The following is a 26,050-nucleotide window of genomic DNA, read 5'->3' as shown; positions in this document are numbered from 1 at the left end:
CAAAAATTTACACTGCAGCCATGGCAACCCATACAATGGCTTTATGTATATAATAAATTAGTAGCCTCAGGACTATAATTGTTCATATGTTCCTATCTATTGAATAAATACAGCTGTTCACCTCCCTGCTTTATCTGTGGAAGAGACTGAAGAAATAACTAATTTTAAATACTTGAAAGCACTGCACTTCATTTCCTTACTATTGTTGTCACGTCTGTGAAGATTACAGCTCTTCTGCTGCCATGTTAACAGAAATGTCAGTTTCCATTTGGTATGGCCCATTAAACACAGGGGCGGAGAACCAGTGGCCCTCCAAATGTTGCTGAACAACAATTCCCATCATCTCTGACCAATGGCTATCCTGGCTGGGGCTGATGGGAATTGGAGTCCTAATATCTGGAGGGCCATAGAGTTCCACACAGGTGAGACCAGGGTGCCAACTTGAATAAAATATGGGGGGGGGGAGACAAGTAAGACCTGCCCTGCATAATCAATCACATGACACGGTGCACTGACACTATTTGAGTGGCAATGCCCATCAACTTGGGGGGCAGACCCCTCAAATATTTTATTGGGGGGCAAAGTTGGCTCCTGTGGATGAGACTGTATTTGAACATAACATCTCCATAACTGGATGAAACTTTACTACCGATTTCAAGCAGTAGAAATACCAATAAAAAGCTATTGGATATTACCATAATTGCTGCTATTTAAGTTTAAACCCTTTCTATTACTGACTATATTTGCAAATCACCTTGCCACTAAGAGAGGGACAGAAATGATGTACAATAAGAATACTGAGAACACAAATCCCACAGGACTTCAAAAGCTAAGGCTCTAGGCTTGGATGGGCTAAAAAGGCACATGGTACCTAACAATTCTGACATAGCAGTGCAGATCTACCACATCCCATGGTTACAGACCTCTGAGACTGACCATCACATCCATTTATTTAACAGCTAGAAGAGACTCATTTAGCCAGCATTCACTAGTGGGTTGGTGAGTTAACATTAAAGTTAAGCTTTTCCATTGTGGTTGGCTAGACTAGCAAATCCTTAGCCTCAAAAGGCATTCAGAAATACTTTCTCCTTTCATCCTAAGTCTCAGATTGGGGCATCTTGAGGTTCTAGTAAAAAAACAAAAAGGACCCAACAAGCCTGGAGTTTCCCTGATGTACACATAACACAACTGTGGCCTCAAGGAAGATCAGAGGCTATAGTGGTACCACAGCCTTCATCTAGGCACACAAGGGCGTGTGATTTTCTTACAAATCATAAATAGAATAGCTGCCTTTCTTGCTTCCTGCTTCCCCCACTTCCCTTTTTCAGGGAAATCATAATTAGACAGCGCCTTTCTGCTCGTACTTGTTCCTGACCAGGGGTGCCTACTTGAATAAAATATATTGGGGGGACAGGTAAACCCCACCCCACATAATCAATCATGGATTTATTTGGGGGGGGGGAGGCAGAATCGAGTTATCTGTGATGCAGTTGGTTAAGTGTTTTTATTTATTTACTTGATGGTGGGGTGCAGCTACGCCCATGTAATCAATCACAAGACACACACACACCTTGTTGGAATGGCAATGCCCATCAACTTAGGGGTGGGGCTGGCTCCCTGCAATATTTTATGGGGCGACGGGACCTCAGCCCCTAGATGTTGGTGCCTATGTTCCTGAGGCGATTTCTTGAACCGGAATCAATTATATATGTGTGTGTGCCTACATAAAGTACTGGGTTTTTTGCGTGTGTGTGTGAAGAAAAAAAAACTGGCTGAGGCGGCTTCCTAGCTAGCCTGTGACTGGCGGGAAGGAAGGACGACGCTCGCGGGGCGGGGGGAGGCGGGAGGCGGCTGAGGGGAGGAGCGGCCGCCGCCGCCGCCTCACGCCGCTCCGCCCGGAGAGGGCGGCACAGCGGGCGGCCAGGCGGGAACAGGGGGGAAGAAAGCCCTGGGACCGCGCAGGCGTCGCCTCCGTCGCCGCCTCCGCCGGCGGGGATGTGCGTCGAGGGCCCCGGGCTCCCCCGACGGACCACCGAGCAGCTGAAGAGGCCGAGCGCGGAGCGGGCGGGAGAATGGGGTGCGGGAAGATGGCGGCGCCGGCAGGGCCGGCGGCTTCGTCGAGCATCTCGCTGTCCCGCAGCAGCAGCAGCAGCCGCTCTCGAGCGGGAGGCGTGAGGAGAAGATGCCAGTGGCTCATTTACTGGGTGCCGGTTCTCTTCATCGGGAGCATCGTCGCCTGGTCCTACTACGCGTACGTCGGCCAGCTCTGCTTGAGTGAGTCCCTGGAGGCGGGGGGGGGGGGGAGAGGAATGGACGGAGATAATATATTTATTCTATATATATGGCGGGGCGCGGGGGAGAAGAGAGTTTCTCCAGAGGCACCTCTGGCCAAAGCTCGCCTAACAAATGGGGCGCGGGCGCGGTTCGGATATTGGCCCCGACTCCTCTCCCGGCGAGCCTTTTACCCTTGTCTTCTTCTTCGACCTCAAGCCTTAAGCTGCGTCGGGGGCAGCATGAGGGGGGACCTTTTTATTTTATCCCTCCTGCTTGCCTTACGCCCTCCTCCGTCCCTCGATAACAACGCGCGCGTCAGAATTTGAACTTGACTCCTTAGGGGCGTGCTGGAGTGTGTGTGTGTGTGTGTGTGTGTGTGTGTGTTTAAATTGTTGTTTGTTGAGGTAAAACACTATTAACACTGGTTGCGCTTTCAGTAGACCCGTGTGTGTGTGTAAACACGCGTGCACACACGCGCTCGTTCACTCAGAGAGAGAGAGAGACTGTCGCGCGCTCGCTCAGCATAAACAATCGATTGCCCCAGAGCGGACTCTCCTAAGGCAAACCGGCCGCTGACACTCAGCTGATACCTTCCACAGGGGGAGGAAGTGGGCACTGCGGGTTGGGAAACATCCTCGTTTGTAGCTGACAGGGAGTTGGGCTTTTGTTTTCACCCAATATTTCCCCCCCCCAAAAAAAAACTTTTTCCCCCTTATATTTTTCTTTCTTTCTTTTTGAACACTTAAAAATCAAGAATAGTGATTTGGTGCTGCTCTTAATCATGATAGAAAGGCAAGCTTCCTGGTTGGGCTTTTTCCTGCATGGTGTGTCTAATCTGTGTACATGACTGCAGTTCCAGGACTGATTTATTTGGTGCTCTGGGTTATGTAATGCAGAGTAACACCACTGTGATCTTGCATATGTAGGTCTGGAATGTTTTCATGGTGAACAAAACATCCTGCTTTTTGCCCTGCCTTGGGAGTGGTGACAGCAGCAGCTAATCCACTGCTGCTCCTACCGCAGGTTGTTGTTTACATGCTTAGCATTGCCTGGTAGGATCTTTCTCTTCACAATCCCATGTGTTAAGGAGGATAGACTTGGGGGGGGACACACATGTACACACACTCACACTCAGAGTGCCTTGGGTTCTCTAAGGATAGGCATACAGTTAAATTGTGACGTTTAGCAGGTGCTCATTGTCTAAGAGCCAAATGGTTGGGACCCTTCTGTGTCTGATTTTATAACTGTGGGTATTTCTGTTTAATGTGTATATTTACTCTAGCCCAACACACATTGCTTATTAGAAATGAGCAGATACAAAATATAACCTACTTGGCAGGCACTGTACGTATAGAGAATAGTAAATCTTCCTTCATCTCCTACCCCAACATTATTTTTGTATGGTTCTGGTGTTAAAAAGAGATCTAGGGATTAATTGGAGTGTGATTTTAGTAGTCTTGGCCTTTTCCTTAATCTGCTAAGAATAAAAAGGAAGGTCTCTTGAGAGATACTCTGCCTTTTGTAAATGGTGCCTCCTGGGTTAATTAAATGCTAGCATGTGCTAAGCTAGGTCCCAGTCATGCACTAAAAAAATATTGTGCATGCTGGTTTACTATTGCGGTGGTGATGCTTATCTGCAAGATAGTAAACAACTAACAGCAGTGTACCTCCCACACAGAGTACAACTACAATATGAATTTCTGGGAATTAAAACTGTACACCATTGCCATCTTTTCTGTATGCTTTACTTTCTCCACACACACACACACAAATGTGCTTTGAGGATTTGGATCAAAATATGACTGTTTAATTCTGTTTTCCGCTATTGTGAATAAATTTGTGCTAGAGACAAAAATGCACTTTATACTTTATTGTGGACAAGGTTATAATTGTACATCTATAACATGAAATAAAATGTCTTCCATGTTTCAGTTTCAGAACTGTAAAATAATGTTAAGTGTGCTAAAGGCTAGCTGCTGTTATTTAGTAGATTTTTTTGTTGATCTTCGGTGGTTGTAGTAACTTTCTTTCTTAAACATACAGCAAATGCTTTAAAAGCTGACATCCCATGTTTAAGACTGCCTACATAAGTAGTGGCCAACTTTTTAAAGAAGTGTTCTACATAAAGTCTAAGGTAGATAGCATCACTGTTTTAGTGTATATCATACTAGTAGTCTTCAGCTTCTCAAACCTGGGGCCAATGCAGGATGCAGTTGTCAGTTTTAGTACATATGCCAATTTTTCCTTTTCTCTTTCATTCTTCCTCTGTCTTCTACTTTTTCTCTCCTCCCCCAATCTTTTCCCTCCTCTGAACAATGTAAAGAAATGAACAAGAAAAGGGTAGAGTTGCATGACCTAGTTTTGAGCCACAGCCTGACCCAATGCATCTCTCGTTTATTGATGTGATTTCCCCCATCTATTTGCATAACAGGCAGCAATGCACTATGGGAGAGAACAACAGATTGTTTGTCTCTAACACCTGATATTCAGTGGTATATTGCCTTTGAACATGGAGGTTCCAGTTAGCTATCTGGGCCAGTGGTGACCGTACACTTAAATCTAACAAATAACAGGAAAATCTTTTAGTGTACTCCATCATATGGATTCAGTTTTTTAAAAAGCTTCCAGCATATAATGTGTGAGAGAGTCCTGCTTTCAAAAAGTACCAGACTGTATTCTGTTCTGAGACACAGCAGGATTGCCATAGCTTGGAAGACAGGGGTTGCTATAAACATAAGCACACACCACTTGCTCTGACTCTTTTGCAAGGCTCCTGGTCAGGCAGTGAGTACAAAAGAGATGCTCTTAATTTATCTTTGTGGAATATTTAGTGAGAATGAGGAAGCTCAATAGCTGCTAGAAACAATTATTGACTCTCAGACCCAGTGATAAGTTGTAGAATCCTGAAGAATGGTTAATAACCATTGATAGGCTTCTCCCCTGTGACAGTTGTATATTTCCCGTAAAAAATGGTTAATTATAAACATTTTTGTCTTCAAAATCTAGACTTTGTTTAAAGACACAAATTAGCTGAAGGAAAGCACTTTTAAGTCCTTTTTGTTTCGGTGGGAAAGTTAGTGCATGCATAACGTTAGCAGGAATGTATCCATTGTGGTTATAAATAAAGCGATTGGACTAGGAATATTAGATTTCAATATGAAATTTAATTCTTCCTCACCTATTAGCTTTCACCCTAAACATTGTGTCCTTAATCTTTGGGAAAGATAGCGCAGATTCTCATGACCATTTGGACAATCATTGCCTTATCAGAGATTACTGTACACATTGATGGCTTGTGATCAAATCATAATCACACACAGGATCAGATGTTTAGCATACCATTTTGATTTTTGATGTTGTGTGCAGTAGTTTTAAGATTTTGTATCTCCCCCAGCCCTAAATACTTTCTGTATCTTTAACTGGGTGCCCCAAGAAGTTACCAAGCATTTATTTATTTATTTACTTACTTCATTTATATCCTACCATTCCTTCAAGGAACTCAGGGTGGTAGACATGCTCCACACACACATTTTATCCTAACCCTGTTGGTTAGATTATAGTGACTGACCCAAAGTTACCCAGTGAGCTTAATGACTGATTGGGTATTTGAATTTCCCTAGTCCAACCTTCTAAACGGAGCCAGCAAACTGGCACCCCCTGGTGCCATGGCACCCATGATCGCCTTCAGTGGCATCCCTGGGCAGGGGCTGCAGACTCTGCTTTCATATTTTTTTTTTAAGCCCCTATAGGAAGAAAGTTGTGAAGCAAAATGCACAGGTACCCTTTTAAGTGATCTTTGTGAAATGAGCCAGACTGACTGATCACACCTGTCAGTGATTTTATCCAATAGGTGAATTCAGAGCTGTGACAGATACCAGGCAGTAGGAATCCATGAGGTCCCAAAAAGCTGTTGTTTTTCCCTCCCCATGGTCCTTGGAATCTCTGTAGTTTGCCCTTCCTTTTTCCCTAGCAACTAAGATGCATCTTTCTTGTGGTGGGTTTGTCTGAGATCAGATAACTCCCAGAAATTATTTTTTGCAAATGCTACAGCACAATACATGTGGGTGGATATTAAATAATTCCCCTTCCCACAAAAGGCAAATGTGAAAACTTTGCAGATAGACCTAGGATTGTCTCCTGTGCAGGAGCTAAAGATCAAGCACTCATTAAGAATTCACTGTATAGTTTACTTACAGTACGGTGGTGCATATGTTTATTCAGAGGTAAATGTCTTTGTGTTTAATGTGACAGCCTAGGCTTTGGTTGGCATGGGGAAGGACAGGCTTATTATGCCTTTAACAGCTGTATGATAGGCAGAAATTCAACAGATTAATCCTTTTATAGTATGGAAATTCAATTGTAGAGAAAGTTTTGCCTACGATTTATGGTTTGCCCCCCATGTTTTGTCATACCATGCCCCCTTTGCAGCTATTTTATGACTAGGGCCCACAGTACACTCTCAACATTATAATTGTGACCACTGGACCAAAATAGTTGGTGACCCCTGCCCTATATTAACACATTTTTTATTTGATTTGATTTATACCGTAATATTTCATTGTATTGTTTAATGTTTCTAATTTAACATTATCTACCTTGATCAGTTAATCACATTACAGTATCATCAGAGTACATGGGATTTGTGCTGCCATTCTCAAGTTGATTCCTGGGGTGGGTTTTTTGTTGTTATTATCTTTAATTTTCTTGACAGATATTCTATAGCTAAAGACAAAGAGTTCTATCCTCCTCTTTGTTCTTTATTTTCTTGTAATACTTTTCAAGCCACAAAACTAGTGTGCTGTGTTGTTTGTGTCCTTATTCTCTTGTTCCCTGTCTCTGAAATGCCCTGCCTCCTGATACTAGAACATTTCCATCAGTTTTGGTTTTGAAACAATGTTTAAATACATGCTTGTTCTCCCAGTTTCTACTCGTTAATTTTCCTTCATTTCATTTCCTGTTGTGTCATTCTCATATCTCTCATATTTTTGTCGATTAGATAAGCCTGCAGACAGTACTGTGCTTCATTTTATCGTGCATCACTTTGTTTTGTAACTGCTTTAGAAGTTATGGTGTCATTGTTATGGAACCTTGTTCTCCCCCACCCCTGCCCTTGATGGTTTTCTGAAGGTGGCAATTACCATTCAACCTGCTATTCTTCTGGTGCTGCAATCCTGTAAATACATACCTGAGAGAGAGCCATCTTGCATTCAGTAGGACCTAATTCTGAGTAAGGATTCATAGGATTGTACTGTGAGTTAATATGAACAACCTAGAAGTCTAAGCAATGGTGCACGGAACACTGTGCCGAGTGCCACAGCGCACAGAAATGTTGTTTACCTTCCCACCACAGCAGTACCTATTTATCTACTCGTGCTGGTATGCCTTCGAACTGCTAGGCTGGCAGGAGCTGGGACAAAGCAATGGGAGCTTACCCCATTGTGCGGATTTGAACCTCCGACCTTACGATCAGCAAGTCAAGAGGCTCAATGGTTTAGACTATAAGATGTAGTGCTGGCCACTGGCTTAGAAGGTCTTTAAAAAAAATCTGACATTTATGGAGGATAGATTTGTCTGCAGTTATTAGCTGTGAAGGCTAAATGGAACCTCCATATTCAGAGGCAGCATCTGAAAACCTGGGAGACAGTGGGACAGGGCTATTGCTGTTATACTCTGTGTGGGGGCTTCCAATAAGCATTTGGTTTGTCTGATGGAAACAAAATAATGGAGTAGATGGATATTTGGTCTTATCCAGCAGGATTGTTATTGCATTCTATGCAGCTGTTACCAAAATAGTCTCTACTGCCTCATAGATACATAATTAACACTATATGCGAGTTCAATGTGTTCTTAACTATCAGCACCACATTTAGCACATGCTGAAAGACAAATCGACTGGGATTTTGCAAGTTGTGTATTAGAAATGGCATTAATGCTCAAGTTGCCTTCATCCAAAGCAGTCAAAAACCATTATGATTTACAATGGGTGTCCTTATTTAAATCGTTTAAATAAAATATAGAAATACAGTCATACCTTGGTTCTTGAACAGCCTGGTTGACGAACAAATCAGCTCCCGAACACCGAAAACCCGGAAGTAAAGTGTTCCAGTTTTTGAACGTTCTTCTGAAGCCAAACGTCTGATGCGGCTTCCGCTTGAGTGCAGGAAGCTCTTATAGCCAGTTGGAAGCCACGCCATGGTTTTCAAACGGTTTTGGGAGTCGATTGGACTTTTGGAACGGATTAGATTCAAGAACCAAGGTTCCACTCTATGTATTAGATCTCTCTAATTGCTACTGGAGACTTGCCAGTACAATGACTAGTTAATGTGTACAGTGGTGCCTCGCAAGACAAAAATAATCCGTTCCGCAAGTCTCTTCGTCTAGCGGTTTTTTCGTCTTGCGAGGCAACCCTATTAGCGGATTAGCACTATTAGCGGTTTAGCGGCTATTAAAGGCTTAGCGGCTAAAAGGCTATTAGCGGCTTAGCGGCTTAGAAAAAGGGGGGGAGCGAAAAAAATCGCAAGACTCGCAAGATGTTTTCGTCTTGCGGAGCAAGCCCATAGGGAAATTCATCTTGCGAAGCGCATTGAAAAACTGAAAACCCTTTCGTCTAGTGGGTTTTTCGTCTTGCGAGGCATTCGTCTTGCGGCGCACCACTGTATCTCAAAATTGCTTATGCACACATAGTGCACACCAGGAAGTGACCGAAAATGTCACAAAAAACATCAAAAAATGGGTGGAACAGGGGCATAACAGGTGGGGTGTGCTTACATGCACTCTGCTGATGCATGTGGGGGCCGGGAACAGAATCTCCGTGTGAAATGGTCATCAGCTGTATTTGCTGTAGCTATAAGGTTAAAGAAACTGTTTTTTTCACCCTCTCTTCTTCTTCACCTTTTCATATTCCAATACTGAAAAAGAGCCATGTAGTACCTCAAATGCTAACAGATTTATTGTAGTAGAAGTGTTCAATGAGAAACATATGCTACAATGAATCTGTTAGCATTTAAGGTGTTACAAAATGCTGCTGTTGTATTTGCTGTAATGGATTAGCACAGCCAAACCACCCCCTCTGAATTTTTATCACTCTATCTTAATATTTTTGCAAACCATACTCGTAAGGAGCTGCACTGGAACTGCTTGTGAGGAACTGCCTCTGACACATAATTTGTACTTGCATTGCATGTACCTGCAATGCAGCCACTGATTCTATAACCTTACTTCAAGGGGGAAGACTGTAGGCTTCTGGCCAGGAATGTTGAAATAATTTTAAAGAACATAATTTTTTAAAACACGTATTCAGTTTTAAAACTTGTATTTTCAAACTGGTATTCAGCAAAAAGACACACAAATGAAGAATAATTATGACCTGACCTCTGGGAACAGCAGAGGACTTTTCCTGTTAATCCAGAAGCAGGGATATACCCTATTTTTCGCTCTATAACACGCACCCAACCATAACACGCACATAGTTTTTAGAGGAGGAAAAGAAGAAAAAAAATATTCTAAACGAAACAGTGGATGTATGATTTTTGTGGTTCATGCTGTGGCCACAGACATGTGATCTGACAGTGAGTTTGGGATAGCCCAATGCAAAAGTCCTGAGGATCCATGTGGATCCATGCTTTGTAACCACGTTTTTGCACCACTGCGGCCCCAGGCAACAGTGGGTGCGTGATTTTTTTGGTGCAAGCTGTAGCCATGGACATGCTATGTGATCTGATGGTGAATTTGGGGTGACCCAGTGCAAAAATCCTGAGGATCTATGTGGATCCGTGCTTTGTAACCAGGCTCTCTGTCCCTCTCTTCTCTCCACTCAGTGGCTCTTCTCCCGCTTTGCTGTTTCAAAGCGAGCAAAGCGAGCCACGGAGGAGGGAAGGAAGGGGAACCATGGATCCTCTGCTCATGACTGCAGCAGATCCCCCCCGCCACCCGTAGGCATTCCCTCCATAACACGCACAGACATTTCCCCTTACTTTCTAGGAGGAAAAAAGTGAGTGTTATGGAGCAAAAAATACGGTAGATAGTATCTTCGAGCCAAACTGGAATTTGTATGCAACTGTGTATGACTCTCCCATGCTTACCCACAATTAAATCTGGAGAAACAACTAAGTGGGAGATTTGTTAACTCTTCTCACCTCCTCCTTCTTCTAACTCCACATTATACCCTACTCTCAGCAACTTCTGCCAGCCTAGCAGTTCAAACTCATACCAGCACAAATAGATAAATAGATACCACTGTGACAGGAAGGTAAATGGTGTTTGTGTGCTCTGGCATTCTTCACAGTCTTCCGTGGACCAGAAGCGGTTTAGTCATGCTGACCACATGACCCGGAAATCTTTCTGTGGACAAACTCCAGCTCCCTCGGCCTGAAAAGTGAGATAAGTGCCACACTCCATAGTCTCGTTTGACTGGACTTAATCATCCAGGGGTCCTTTACCTTTCACTTTACTCCTAGCAGCTTTTATCCCTCACATAAAAATGTCAATCTTTTTTGTGTGTGCGTCCATGAGTACATCTAAAATCTTGAGAAAGTGTCATGAATGCTGTCACAAAATGAGAACCATAGGAATACCCATTCACAAAATGACTGTCAATGACGACCAATTGCAAAAACACCCATTTCACAGAAGGCAAACTCTCTTCTTCCTCCACATAGGATAAAGAGAATCACACAAACAAACACATACACATGCCTCAAGGACAAATCACATAGAAACACACTCTGCTACTTCCCTTCTTATTTGGATCATTTTACTTGCACTCCCTCCAGATGTATTGTGTTGGTCACTGCTGTAACAAACAAAAAACTATGTCTTCATACTTGACCTTCTTACTTGCCTGTTTTTGGTCCTTATCTCATCCAGAAAAAGTTCATAGAGGCAGGATGTGGTAAAGAGTGATGATCCCCTGGTCATCTCGGTGTTCTTTTTAAGGTGGTGATTGCTTCCTTCCCTCTTCTGAAGGGAGAAGAAAAAGGTGGAGAGCTTAGGGGCCTTACGGGCACCCTGGGAGGTCAGCATGGTGCTCAGCTGCATTCATGGGCACCATGTTAGCTATACCACAGCCCCAACAAAATGCCAAATGCATATACAGCCATTTGTCTACTTCTTTTGCCCAGGAAAACTGGTGTTATATATGGCCATGGTGGCTGGGAGCAGTCAGCCCTGTTTGAATTCCATAAGTGAAGTTAGTTGTGGCTTGACTAACTTGTTTCATTGGTTTCAATAGAACTTAGTCATAACTATGTAGTATATGGGCTATATCCTGCCTTCCTCTCTGGGCAGTGTATTAGAGATTAAACAGAAACAAACCAGTATGTCTCAAACAGAACAGTGAAAAAGTATGGTGTATTAGACATAACACAAAACAAGGAGAACATTTTGGATGTACTCTATGCAGAAAGTGATGTGATTACAAAAAACAACAACCCACAAATGACAAGGACCCGGAGGTTAAAATTGTAATGATAATTCCTATATCATTTCTTAATTTTTTCCAAGTGGTTTTAATCTATTACATTTTCTGTTTGAACAAGCATGTAAAATAGGCCACTTATTTCCATATGCCCAAAAGGAATATAGCCTAAGAGAATGTGACTTGGCCAAGACCACACTCAAATCCATGACATTAATGATATTTGAAGCAAATATCTTCAGTGTGGGTCTTTCTTTATCCATTAGGCAGACCAGCTCACTAGATAGCTTTTCTCTTTGTGGCACATAAAAATATTGGTTGAGTCTTGTGTGTAAATTTTTAAAGGAAAAGTTCTTGAAAAAAGATGATGTGACAGTTAGGCAATACATTGAAAGTTTTTTAATTGAAATATTTCTCACATAATTTTACTGTGACAAGTATAATTAATATTCAGCAACGTCTGGTACTTAGCTAAATATAGACATGAAGCATAAGCACTTTGAAGCATCACTGAGTTGAATGAAAAAGTTAAGCACATGCTTAAATATTTCCAGCTGAAATCAGTTGAACCTCAAATGCATGTGCGTCCACATACATTGTAAGCATACTCAATTTACTCAGTAGAAGATGTTGAACAAAGGACCTCAAGGTGCCACTCAGTCATATTTGACTTGTTTGTTTCTTTATTCAGAAGCATTTTTCTCCCACTCTTAGGCCCCAAAACTCCCAAAGCAACTTACATAATATCAAAAACAAATGACAGTCCCTGCCCACAGGCTTACATTGTAAAACATAATGTTGTGTATCAAAAGGGATGGGGAGAGAAGAAGAACAGGTAAATTCAGGTACCAGTTTTGAAGTTACTGAGTTTGGATCCTAACAAACTTGAATGGAAGTAGTTGAAGAAGAGCAGGAGCCAAACAGAGCTGGTCTCAGAATTGGGTGGGGTGAGATCTGCTTTCCATCTTTCCCTCTGCTGCTGCCCAATGTAGTGTTTGTATCTCAAAATACTATAATTAGTAAAACCTAAAATTGAATTACATAACCCACATTTAATTATTTTACCACCAATGCAGTTTTGATCATGAAGTGTTAAGGCTGTATACCTTTAGAAATAAATGAAATAAAATTGATGCCTGGGGGAGAAAACTACCAATAAGTCATGGTTGTGTATCACTCTATTTCAATATATATTAATACCATTTGTAGATAAATTGTTAGTGATCATCCAATTGGTGATCCCATTTTAACCTTATAGCTAACAATAATGGGAAATTTCAGTTTCAATCCCCTAGCTGTGAGAAAAGGGCATCAAGACCCTGGGAGCCAGGAGCCCCTCTCCCTCCACCACCACTCTCAACCCCTTTGGGGGGCATATCTCTGCAGACTAGCACTTTAAGAGTGTTGTCTATCTTAATACTTTCCACTGGCTATCTCAAGTTGAAACTCCTGTATCCTCTTCCACACTAGAACTTGTTGAGAAGAGTTGTTGTTTAGTTGTTTAGTCGTGTCCGACTCTTCGCAACCCCATGGACCAGAGCACGCCAGGCACTTCTGGCGTTGAGAAGAGTACTTCTCCTTTAAATGCAGTTGTGGCTGTTCACCTACTCAAGGATCTAATCATCTTTTCAAGAGATAATATCGGCCCCTGAATGTTCCCCCTTTATTTACTTATAAATATTGTAACCGCTAGGATATAATCTCAGGGTTGGTTGGTTGGTTGGTTGGTTGGTTGGTTGGTTGGTTTTGGAATGGATGTTTAATTGATCACAGCAGTTTACAAAGTAAAATATTTATATTAACTAACAAATGTACACATTGTCTCAAGAAGAGGGGAATGTCTTGTTTGTGCTCAAATAATGGCACCTAAATTTTTCACTTTGTTTCTTTCTGTCTCTCTTGCAGTAACCATGACAAATATTGGAGAAAAAGGTAACTATTTATTATGACATTTATGTTTTGCTTTTCTTACAATATCACAAAAAAACAGTTTATATAGAGTTCACTTACCTTTAGCAAGGTTTTACTACACATTTTGTGATTTACACTCTGCATTTTGATTCCTATATTTATGCATGTAATTATTTTTATTTAACGTATACCAGATGAGCAGTTTTGAATTCAGGATCTGCCAATAGAAGAATTACTGACAAGCCAGGAAAAAATCTTTTTCTGTGCAGTAGTAGTAGTGAAAAAAAAGGAAAAAGCAGTATCTGGTAGTCATCTAAAATGGATATAGAATATAAGGCAAGGAGAGAGGGAGAGGGAGAGAAGGAATGCTTATGGAGATATGATTTTGAATCAGCTTGTGTAAGTTACTCAATAATCAAGTTCAATATCAATGCAAGTAAAGAAGGATAAAATAGAGTTTTGTTAGATTCCTAGTCTGCATTTTATTACTCCTTTTCTTGATATCCTGATTACTGTTTGCATGGGGGCATATTTAAGAGTGTGCCTCCCCTTCCGCAAAGTCTGAAGTGGCAGAAACTGCTGCTTTATAGTAAATGTGGGAAATGTGTGCGGCTTCTTTATTTTTTCCCCCCATTTGGGGATACAGTGGTACCTCGCAAGACGAATGCCTCGCAAGACAAAAAACTCGCTAGACGAAAGGTTTTTCCGTTTTCGATTTGCCTCGCAAGACGAAATTTCCCTATGGGCTTGCTTCGCAAGACGAAAACGTCTCGCGGCTTTGTTTCCTTTGTCTAAAAACAAAGACATGTTTTGTTTATAAAGTTAATTTATTTTCCCTTCAATTTTTGAACTGCTCTTTACAGTATGTGTGACTTTAAAGAGCAGTTAATAAACTGTTGTTGTACCAAATTTGGCTTTGTTTCGACTTTTTTTGACCATAGGAACGCATTAATTGATTTTCAATGCATTCCTATGGGATTTCGTGCTTCGCAAGACGAAAAATTCGCTAGACGACAAAAATTGCGGAACGAATTAATTTCGTCTTGCGGGGCACCACTGTAAAGGAATAAAAAAATTCCCCATTTTGGGGGAAAGCAAACTATGGTGTGAAGCAATTATGGTTGGTTGGTCACTGCAGATGACACACAGCTCTGTTTCTACTGTTCAACACTAAGGAAGTTGTTTATGTTCCAAACTGGTGATTTGAGGCAGCAATGCACAAGATGAGAATTAAAAAAATGATATTTAATCCAAACAAGACACAAGTGCTCCTGGTCAGAAGATAGACTGATTCTGGAATAGGGATTCAGCCTGTTTTGGATGGGGAAGAATATTGTTGAAAGCTTTGGCATTCACCTATAAAGTCCTAAATGGTTTAGGTGCAGGTTGACTAAAGGACTGCCTCTTTCCAGACTAGCTTGCCTCCTGCCTAAGATCTAGTGGGGAGAACCTTCTCTGTATCCTACTTATAGAAGAAACATGGATGGTAGGCACCCAAGAGAGGGCCTTTGATGTGGCCACACCTAGATCTTGAAACACCTTGTCCTTTTAGGTTTGAATGCCTCCCTCCCTGGACAATTTCATCATTTGTTGAAGACCTTTCCATTCCAGCAAGCTTTCACTGCAGCACTTTGGATAAGAGTCTGTGTTGAAGACTACCAGTTATTTGTCGTGCCTGTCATATCTGTATTTTATTAATATGTTTTATTGTGTATTTATGTAAGCTGCCTTGAGTGAGGCATGAGCCTTGGAAAGGCTGGATATTCTTATTAAATAAATAAATATTCTTATTTAAATAAATACACTGGTACCTTGGTTTTCGAATGTAATCTGCTCCAGAAGACCATTCGACTTCCAAAACATTCGAAAACTGAAGCATTTACTTACGGAAAACTCAATACATAAGCCATGTGGCATGTTCAACTTCCAAAAAGCATTTGAAAACTGAAGCAGTTACTTCCGGGTTTTTGGCATTCGAAAACCGAAACGTTCTACTTCCGAGACATTTGAAAATCGAGGTACCACTGTAAATAGTTATTAGAGTGAAGAGGTTCATCATATTCTTAGATCAGCGTTGCCAATCTGGATAAGTCCTCACTTCCCAAAAAACCTCCCCCCTCCTATCCCTGGAGCAGTTTGGCAGTTTATAGAAGTTTCCTTTTCAGAAAGGAAACTAATAAGTTGATGAATGAATGCATCACTGTGTGAATGATCATGAGGCACTTATAAAAACAAACAAAAAATGTGGAGAACCAATCTGAAGCATGCGGGAGGGGCAATACCAGGGTTCATTTTGCTGGTGTGCACATCATTTCAGTTGCAAACCTGGGAGGAATCCAAGCTCACACTACTGCTGGAGAATCTGCTATGAGGTCTAGTTCCATATATTATATCTGTCCTCATTGCAAAGTGATATTCACTCAACCATTGCTGAAAATCAGCCGCTCAGAACCTTAATCTTGGAATCCTGCACTGGACCCTTCACTGAGCCAGTAATGTCAGTCATTGGGAAGGAATTATTTTAACTGATTCCATCAGGCTTCAGATGCAGAACTAATGGGACTTGTTCATGGCTTTGCAGTCAGCCTGATTTAAACTGTAACTGGTCTTACATTATGTTTTATGACTTCTATTAGATTTTATCGATTAGTAATGACTGTAATATCACTGTGTTCGTTTTAATTATTTTAAGTGTCCACAGCAGTGGGCGCCCTCTATGGTGATGGGAACTTATCAGTTGAATCAGTGAGTTAATTAAATAAATAGAAATAGCCAACAGACAAGTTCATCTCTCAACGCTGCATTCTTCAAGAACAGCCAGATAAATTTCCCATGGGTTAAGGAAGGATACCGGAGGACCTTAAATTGCTTGCGAGTACACCTCATCTTTCCTCCCTCTCGTACCTCCTGTAGCTTCCAACCTTGCATGACTTTACTCATATTATAGTTGCTGTCTCCTGTGTGTCCTCCACACCTCCCCCAAATCTTCTTGGTGGGCTTGGGAAGCGGGGAGGAGAATGGGAGATAATTTCATCAAGCAAGCAGAAATGCTTGCACTGGCAAAATAATCAAAATAGTACAGTGCTAAATTGCACCCATAGAATTCTTCCTAGAAAACCTTACAAGTCTGGCTGCACATTTTCTGGTAGTGCTACATAACTTCTTTAATTACCTTTATTTTATTTTATAGTTGTGTTGATGTCTTGATAGCACTGTTACCTACTGTGGACCCTTGGAAATGTTTAGCTTCATCTTGGTTGTCTGTACATTTCTCACACTATTATGCAGTTTCTGTAATTTGTTTAATGCCTTAATTTTATGTCTTTGTTTTAGTGGTGTGCCTGCTTGCCTACCATCTATTTTTCACGATGTTTGTGTGGTCTTACTGGAAAACAATCTTTACATCACCAATGAATCCTTCCAAAGAAGTAAGTTATGGTGTGGTGTAAGAAAAACACCTTTGTTAATTTTGTTTCTGGTGTATAATATCCCCATTTTTTAAGGCATAAATAACACCTTGTATGAATTCGTTATCTCTAGATCCCATTCACCTGAAGGCCACCAGTTAGCAAAACATGGTCATTATTGATAGTTGCAAACATTTTACATCTGGGTGAATAAAATCACAACTAATACTACAGTGTTCTTTCATGCACTTTGGTTTGTCTGTCTGTTGTTTGAAATATTTTTACCCAGCTCTTCATCAAAAAGAAAAAAAGGCAGTCCTTGCCTTCAAGCTTACAATCCCAAAGCCAAGACACATAAAGAAAAGGACTGCAAATGAAGGAGGAAAGAAAACCGAAGCACTTGGTCTTAATTTTTTCAAGCTTAGCAATAGGACATGATAACTTAATTATGTCTCCTATTGAGACTATTTGAGGGTTGAAAAGGTTGACTTTTCAAACTGTCACATCTGGGGTTGAGATGTGAATAATATGGAGCATTGAGAAAGTTAGGCTGCAGGCTTCCTGTTTCCAGTGTGCCAGGAATGAAGTCTCTCCCGACACACACACAAAGAGAGAGAGAGAGAGACTGAAATAATCAGATAATGATGAGGGAATTTCATTATCTGCATTCCTCTTCGGTTGGAAGGGGAACCAGGCTCTCGCCCACAGTTTGCCTGGCGGTCTGGCACTCGCTTCCCCATGGAATGCGAAGGCAGGCAAAGGCGCTGGGTTTTATTAAAGTTTTGCAAGTTTTATTAAAAATATCTGCACAAGTGAGGTTGGAAGAAATTGGAATATAATATGGAATTTAACAAAATTGGAACTGTGTGAGTGAGAGAATGGAACTAAGGGCGGGGGGAGAAACGCTATGCTTTGAAAATATAGAGCAAAATCCTCCCTAACCTCCATTATCCACAAATGAATAATAATAATAATAATAATAATAATAATAATAATAATAATAATAATAATTAATTTATTATTTATACCCCGCCCATCTGGCTGGGCCTCCCCAGCCACTCTGGGCGGCTTCCATAAAAACCAAAAATACAGTAAAATATCACACGTTAAAAACTTCCCTGAACAGGACTGCCTTAAGATGTCTTCTGAATGTGTTCAAGATAAGGATAATTGGCCATAAATCAGTGCCAGGGAGGAAAGGAGTCTATCAGCAGCGGGAATAAAAGTTTTTGGATTAACTATCTGCAGTCTGGATTCAGACCATTCTTCCTAGGCTGGAAAAATGGCAAAGACGGCTTGTTTATTGGAAGCCGAATCACGGGACAAAACAATGCAGTGACTTTTGGAAATTCTGAGATAACAGCATGATGGGAACCATCCACAGTTGCAGGAATGAAGGATACAACACCATATATGGATGGGGAAACATCATGGGAAAAACTGTCATATGAAAGAAAGATTAAGGATTACAGCTAAAGTTCCTCACTTGAAACTTTATAAATTATCTATTATATCAACACAAATAGAAATCACAAGATTGTAGCTGTTATATAAGGGATTATTCTATTTGAATGTAATGTAATAGAAATTATTAAAATTTTGCAATGCAGAAAAGATGTAGAAGAATGAACTCATCAACTGTAGCATTCAAGGGGGCCAGTTTAATTAAATTGTAAAATTCAACATTTGAAGAATTGGCATTAATAATTGTATTAATTAGATAAAATTGGTATTGTTATAATGAGGCTGCTATTGGAACGATACTGGAAAATCAATAATTTATTTTTTTTAAAGAGCTAGGCTGCAATCCTAACCCCATTTACCTTAGAACAGTCTTTTCACTCATCCTTTTCCCACAAATAAATTAACAAAATGAATAGCATGAAGTAATTTATGATAGTTTCCAGATTACACCTGGTTTTTGGGAGGCGCACACATAAAGCATAGAATTGAAGAGTTGGTAGGACCCTGAAGATCATGTAGTCCAACCCCCTGCAATGCAGGAATATGCAGCTGTCCTGTACGGGGATTGAACCTGCAACCTTGGCTTTATCAGCACCATGGTGTAACCAACTGAGCCATCATGCAAATCACCTGGCACATCATAACCATGTATTCAAGATGTATAAGAGCATTTATCTATTATAACATTGTGCTACTAATTCAGTTTCCCTTTTTTCTAGTACCACCTGACCTATGCAGATAAGGAACTGTTAGACAGAGAAACTAGAAGTGAAATCCATCAGGAAGTGCTGAGGAGAGCAGCCAAGGACCTCCCCGTCTACACAAGAACTATGTCTGGAGGTAAACAGTTGTAAAGATTGAAGCATTTCCACTCCTAAACTCACTGGGAAATTATTGTTCTTCCTGAGGGAATTCTCTTAGAAGAGATGCCTGTAAAACTCCCTTTCTCTTGTGCTTTGTATGATCAACTTAAAACAGATTAGGAGTGCCTGCAAAGCCCCTTTCAACCACGTCCCACCTTTACCTGGGGGCAGATGGGGGTGGCTTGCCCAAAACATGCTCACAGGCCAAATGTGGAGACCTGAAGGGCTGGATTTGGCCCACAGGCCAGAGGCTCCCCATTCCTAGGCCTAGATAAAGGTAAATACATTTAAACACCATTTGGGTAAATCATGATAACCTCAATCCAGTTAGAGGTCTTACAAGCACAGAAGCAGGCTTTTTATCCATCCCCCTAGCTAGTTGGAGAATTGTATGTGTCACTCATCAGCCTGATGTAGGAACTAGCCTGAGAATTGGTTGGTAACACTGACCAGCCATGGCAGGCTTCCTCAAACTTGGCCCTCCAGATGTTTTGGCCTACAACTCCCATGATCCCTAGCTAGCAGGACCAGTGGTCAAGGATTATGGGAATTGTAGTCTCAAAACATCTGGAGGGCCGAGTTTGAGGAAGCCTGAGCCGTGGAGTGTATGTATGGATTTAGTCCTGTTCCCCTTCAAGCAGCCAGTTGATATGATTGCCAGTAATCTTTCAAACTACATGAGTGCAAAATTAGTTTTGGGATACTGAGTAGCAGTGCAATCCTAACCATGTTTACTTAGAAGTAAGTCCTATTTAATTCAGTGGAACTTTTTAAGGGTGGTTAGGACTGCTGGCTTAAATCAGCTCATATTTTTCACCTGTTATGGGTAGAAATATTACATTGTTAGCAAGTTAAGACATGAAAAAGAAACATAAATTTCTTGGCAGAACATTTCCCCCCCTTACTGCATCAGTTTCTGGGACCAGCAGAACAGTAACGTTTATGTTAAACAGAAGTCTTTTTCTGTCTTTGCAGCAATCAGATACTGTGACAGATGCCAACTTGTAAAACCAGACCGTTGTCATCACTGCTCTGTTTGTGATAAGTAAGGAACAAATACTGCAAGGCTTTGTAGCATTTCTGTTATTGCTGAAGGAGTTGAGCAATGAAAATTACCTGCATGGATTACTGAAGAAATTATATATACTTAAATACAGTTTTTTTCCCTTTTATTAATGGTTATTATTTCTTTATAAATTAGAATTTGATTATTTATTCTCTCAGTGTGGAATTCTGCTATTATTTACATGTGTGGATAGCCCGGTGATCTCATTGGGACATAACACCTGAATAACTCGTTGAAAAAAATTGTATGCTTAATATTTGAGGCATTTCGTTTGGCATAGACTATTAGCTATCACCACAAGCTTGATGCTGCCGATTATATTCTATTATTGTTGTTTGTCTTTTTAAAGATGTATTTTGAAAATGGATCATCATTGCCCTTGGTAAGTAACCATGTTACTTCATCACTTTGGATTCGATAATATGGGAAACAAACACTGTTTCCTGATGTTGAGGGGTGAAAAGTTTCACTCATAAGATCTGAGGAAATGGCATGACAAGATCTTGTGGCAATAGCACAGCATTTTTGGGGTAGTAGCCTTGCAGCAACGGTGATAACTATTGGAATGGAATCACCTGTTTTTTGCTTTTATTTTTGTTAAACAAGGTATTTGTGTGTGCTATCTTGGAGAGGAGTACCACATAGTCTACAGCTAAGGAAAATAGAAACATTTCACAAAATGGCAGGGAATTGTTATGAAGGAGGAAAGTGACACCTGTGTTTTGCATGGTTAGTTTTTCAAGTATTAAAAGGTTATGTGAGAACTCCTGCTGGATGGGACCACATTCTTCAAAAGAAATCTAGATACAATAGATTTTTAATCATCATTTTAATTTTATTTTTTAAAAAAACAGGAATAAAAAAAACAAATTGTCAAAATAGCAATTTATGCCAGAGTAAAGGAGTGTCATTAATCTCTAGTAAAATAGTAACATACAGTAAACCAGAACTGGTCAGGGTGGTGTCCTGATGGTGTTGCATTTTAACTGCCATCAACCTAGCCAGCAAAACTCAGAATATGTAGTCCAACAGTATCTAGAAGACACATTGGCTATTGTGCTATTGTGCACAGATTTTGGCATTGGAATTCCATCTAGAACAACCATGGAAGCCAAGAGAAAAGTAAATCTTTTCAACAATTTTTTGAAGTTCATGCATGGGAAATAAGGATGTATTTTAGTGCTTGAGTCTACTGAAGCTATGATGTGCTCCTTGTGCAAAGCCCAGGGAGAACATCTGAAAAAGCCCAGATGCCATTGGTATGCAAGTGGTTCCCTTTGAGGACAGACATTTTTATGTTTGCAATATTCCTCAGCACCCAGTCATTACTGCTTTAGATAATTTCATTGATTATAATGGATCAGAAAGGTGGGAGGTAAATACATAGTTTGAGGCCTGTGAAGAAATATAAATGAAAATTAATTAATTATATATGTGTATTTTCAGTGATGCAAGCTTCTTTTTCCCTAGGGTGAACAACTGTGTTGGATTTTCCAATTACAAATTTTTCCTCCTTTTCTTGGCATATTCTCTGTTATACTGCCTTTTCATTGTTGCAACCGATTTACAGTATTTTATTAAATTCTGGACAGTAAGTTTTAAAAGTATTTCATGTTTCAAATATTTAGCTCTGTAAACATAAACATGTTAACTGCTTATATATAGGGTACAATCCTAAACACAATTACTAGGCAGTAAGTAAAGTAAACCCAGCTGGACACAGTGGGAAATATTTTCAAGTGAAAAAGCATAGGATTGTTCTGCTAACTAATATTCATATATTATCTATTTTTAGACTGCATTTTAGACTGTTGTGAACCACCCTGAGATCTACAGGTATAGGGCAGTATACAAGTTTAATAAATAATCTTAATAAAATAATAATAATTTAGAAGAGTTCCACCTCAGTTTTTGTAGTCACGGTCAGTGGTTATGATTTGGTAAGGGAGAAGAAGAGTAATAAGCTTAGTTACAGGTAGGTAGCCGTGTAAGAGTAATAAGCTTGTTAATGCTTTGGGGAGGAAAAGCCTGTCGTTGTTTTTATGCTAGCTGACAAAGATCAAAAGCATTTTTTAAAATGGCATATGGCCTACATTCACTGTTAAAAGCCACTCAGGGTTGATGCCAGGTTTGATAGGGCCTTTGGTGGCAGTGACTCTCTGTCCGCCCCTTTCCTTTAGCTTACCTGACAGGCAGGCTCAGCAGCAAAAAGAAAAAAGCCAATCTACTAGCAAGTGTAACTTCGGACACCTGCCATTTTAAATCATTGATAATGCCTCTGTTGCCCCAATGTAGCATCACTCTGGATCAATGCTATGTTGGGGCCTCAGTGGCATTGTATGGGAGTTAAAATGGTGAGCCACAGCCAGGTTCAGTGCTGAGAGAAGTAAGCATTGTAAACTTTGTTTAGTTGCGCTTGGGTTCCACTGAAATCTATGTTAACTGTTATTTTAGTCCAAATTAACTTAGCAAAGGAATTTAACTAAAACTGATTTACTCTGGAATCATATTCAGGCCACTGCTGAACTACCGTTCGAATTTACCATTCGATGGTTGTCGAATATCAGGAATCCTGTCTGAAAATGAGAAGTTACACAGGGAAAGAATGCATTATTACTGAGGCATAGTAATTATGAGTACTGTGTTACAGTATGAAAATGAAACAGTGCTTATTAACAAAATTAACCTTACTTCCTGAGGCTGTGATCCATTAGTACCCATAGAATATTTATAATATACGGTCGTACCTTGGTTTTCAAACAGCCTAGTTCTCGAACATTTTGGCTTCCTAACATTGCAAACCCGGAAGTGAGTGTTCTGGTTTTCGAACGTTCTTTTGGAAGCCGAAAATGCCTGACAGGGCTTCCGTGGCTTCCAATTGGCTGCAGGAGCTTCCTGCAGCCAATCAGAAGCCACGCTTTGGAAGTCAAATGGACTTCCGGAACAGGTTCCGTTCGAATTCCAAGGTACGCAACTGTATCTTCCACCATTCTCCCCAAGTATTAGGGGTGATGTATCTGGGTGTGTCCCAGTAATTCTTGAATAAAATTTCCTTAGCAGTTAGAGAAGTTCAACATAGGTGATAAAAGATCCTTTCTTTTATTTCCAGTATAAAGCATTGACATTCCCCCCCCCCTCCTCTCTTTATAGAATGGTCTTCCTGATACTCAAGCCAAGTTCCATATTATGTTTTTATTCTTTGCCGCAGCCATGTTTTCTGTCAGCTTATCATCTCTCTTTGGATATCACTGTTGGTTAGTGACCAAAAATAAATCAACATTAGGTGAGGATTCATAATTTGATTCAGTCCATATTCTGTGAACTGTGCGCACCGCTTTGAATGGGCTAAGGAATGTAAACATCTCTTCCCTTTCCAGAGGCATTCAGAGCACCTGTTTTTCGACATGGAACAGATAAGAATGGATTTAGCTTGGGATTTGACAAAAACCTAAGACAAGTCTTTGGGGATGAGAAAAAATATTGGTTGTTGCCAGTGTTTTCCAGGTAGGTGTTTTATTGAGAGAAAACCGGTTATGTTTTGAAACCAACAATGAAAGTTGAAAGAGTTTTTAATGCTGCTCGCCTACTTACAATGTTGTTTCATTTTACTTTTCAGCCTAGGTGATGGATGCTCCTTTCCTACCTGCCTTGTTAACCAAGATCCTGAGCAGGCTTCTACTCCTTCTGGACATAGTTCTTCAAACAAAAAGTAAGCCTATATTTATTCCTTGTCAAGTTTCCACTTACCTTGTTGTTGTTTTTTGTTTCTTGCCTGCTGCTTAGATAGTAGTCATATTAACATTTAAGTGTACATTGGCATAGAAGCACCCTCACAAGTAGCATTTGAGACACATAATTAATGACCTTGTACAATCCATAATTCTTGATTGTAGATGCAGAAATGACTGTAGATAGCATTCTTCAATGTGATCATTTAAAAACAAATAGACATACATGCTCCATATTTTTACAGAATGTTACTCTCTCCAGTTCCTGAGGGCAGGGACCATCTTTGTGCTGGTTTTTTGTAAGCCACTCTTGAGAACATTTTCAGCAACAGGGCAGGTTATAAAATTTATAAGATAAATAAGTACTGCAATTAAACAAACATGGTACTCATCATGCAGCACATGAATGCTGCATTGTGACAAAGCATGGCAACCATACCATATGAACACTCTAATACCTGGCTGTTATCCTATCTCAGTGAGGAGTTGCAAACCTCTAGCTTGCATCTCCTACTGCTCCCTCTAGCACACGTGCATCAACAATTTAGACTAACCTGTTTAGGCACTGGAATTCATCAAATGCAGCAGGAAACACAGAGCACCCAAGTTGGAATATTTATAGGAAAAATAAAAACATTGGTAATGAGATTCCTCACCCTAACCTGGCGGTCTTCTAACTATATTTTTGCTCCTCCTTCAACATTTTTGTCATTGAACAGTGAGAATAGTCATCATTTTCCTGCTAAACCATTACGCGACTCCCAAAGTCATCTCCTTACTGACTCTCAGTCTTGGACAGAAACCAGTGCAAGTACTGAAAATAACAAATCGGGTAAGAGATTATTGTGGCTTTTTTATGCTGTGATGTTTTCAGGGTGACTTGCTTGCAGGCCTAGCTTTCAGTTCGGTTTGAAAACAAAATAAAATTTACGTACATATCAAAGCAGATACTATATGAGCAGTTCCTTTATACCTAAGCTCTAATTTGAAACCTGCAACTTTCTGGGCAGTGAGTGAATTAAAAGCAGGGGATGTCTGGCAACAAAAAGGGGAATATATTCTATTGAAATAAACATGCATGAGAATGCAGCACAGCTTGTCCTTTTAAAAAAAGTTCCCTGAATCAGTTGGGCATTGGTATATTTATTACACATACCTGCTCCATGGACCACAGATTTCTGATTTTGAGACCTATTCATTAAGTATAGAGACCTCATACAGATGACCAAACTCCACAAGAGGCATTTATAATATTTTTGACTTCTGTTATGCATGCAACTGTTTTAAGTAGGCTATCTGAAGGACAATATTCTTATATATTTGTCAAAGCCTTGCCAAGATCTGTTCCACTGCAGACAATATCCATTGCCCATAGTATCATATATTTTAGAGAAATTAAGGCTAGCAGCAACAGATGTATGTTGAAGGGATGTGGAATTCTGCTGCTGAGACTGTCTGGTAAAAAAAATAAGAACCACTGCATCAAAGCATCATTTTATTTTTCAAAGGTATGACCAATCCTGCACTAACGATGGAAAATGAAACCTAGTCATGCAAGTACAAGAGAGAAATTCTGGATCTTTAAAGTAAGTTGTTCTTTTTAAAAATAAACTTTCTTGACACCTTTATAATTCAATAAATTTCTCTTTTATAATCTTCTGTAGTTCATGATCTGCATGTGATTTAGATTGTGGACACATGATAGCCGTTACATCAGAACCATTTGTTTTTCATACTGGTGTACTTTAATGCTTTGTTGTAGCTAAGAATTGTTGATGAGAGGATGAGGGATTCCTCGACAACATCAGCATCCATTGACCAGCTGTTCCAGTCCACTGCAGCGTGGATGTGCCAGAAGATATTTCAAGAACTAATTTAGCTGTCTCTGTATCATCACTTGAAATATAAGACCCGTTACCATC

General features: G+C 40.4%; 1 protein-coding gene across 1 annotated transcript; it reads left to right on the top strand.

The window, feature by feature from the left end:
- The first annotated feature begins 1,942 nt into the window (after positions 1 to 1,942).
- On the top strand, positions 1,943 to 26,050 carry ZDHHC2 (zDHHC palmitoyltransferase 2). The gene is made up of 13 exons (XM_081208989.1): positions 1,943 to 2,274; positions 13,595 to 13,621; positions 16,934 to 17,028; positions 19,191 to 19,311; positions 20,310 to 20,379; positions 20,750 to 20,782; positions 21,871 to 21,991; positions 23,551 to 23,683; positions 23,778 to 23,904; positions 24,017 to 24,109; positions 24,848 to 24,960; positions 25,637 to 25,714; positions 25,891 to 26,050. Exons 1-12 carry the CDS (start codon positions 2,073 to 2,075, stop codon positions 25,675 to 25,677), a joined length of 1,176 nt encoding a protein of 391 aa, XP_081065115.1. The 5' UTR covers positions 1,943 to 2,072; the 3' UTR covers positions 25,678 to 25,714; positions 25,891 to 26,050.

Source organism: Podarcis bocagei (genome assembly GCF_964188305.1).
Source record: "Podarcis bocagei genome assembly, chromosome: 9".
In the NCBI taxonomy this organism is placed as follows: Eukaryota; Metazoa; Chordata; class Lepidosauria; order Squamata; family Lacertidae; genus Podarcis; species Podarcis bocagei.
This window is presented reverse-complemented; position numbering and strand designations above follow the sequence as displayed.

Bases quoted from the DNA above. Each gene is read 5' to 3' on its own strand.
- ZDHHC2 (XM_081208989.1), top strand. From the start codon at position 2,073: ATGGGGTGCGGGAAGATGGCGGCGCCGGCAGGGCCGGCGGCTTCGTCG. The intron at 2,275-13,594 runs GTGAGTCCCTGG...TCTCTCTTGCAG, and splicing joins CGTCGGCCAGCTCTGCTTGA to TAACCATGACAAATATTGGA. The intron at 20,380-20,749 runs GTAAGGAACAAA...GTCTTTTTAAAG, and splicing joins CACTGCTCTGTTTGTGATAA to ATGTATTTTGAAAATGGATC.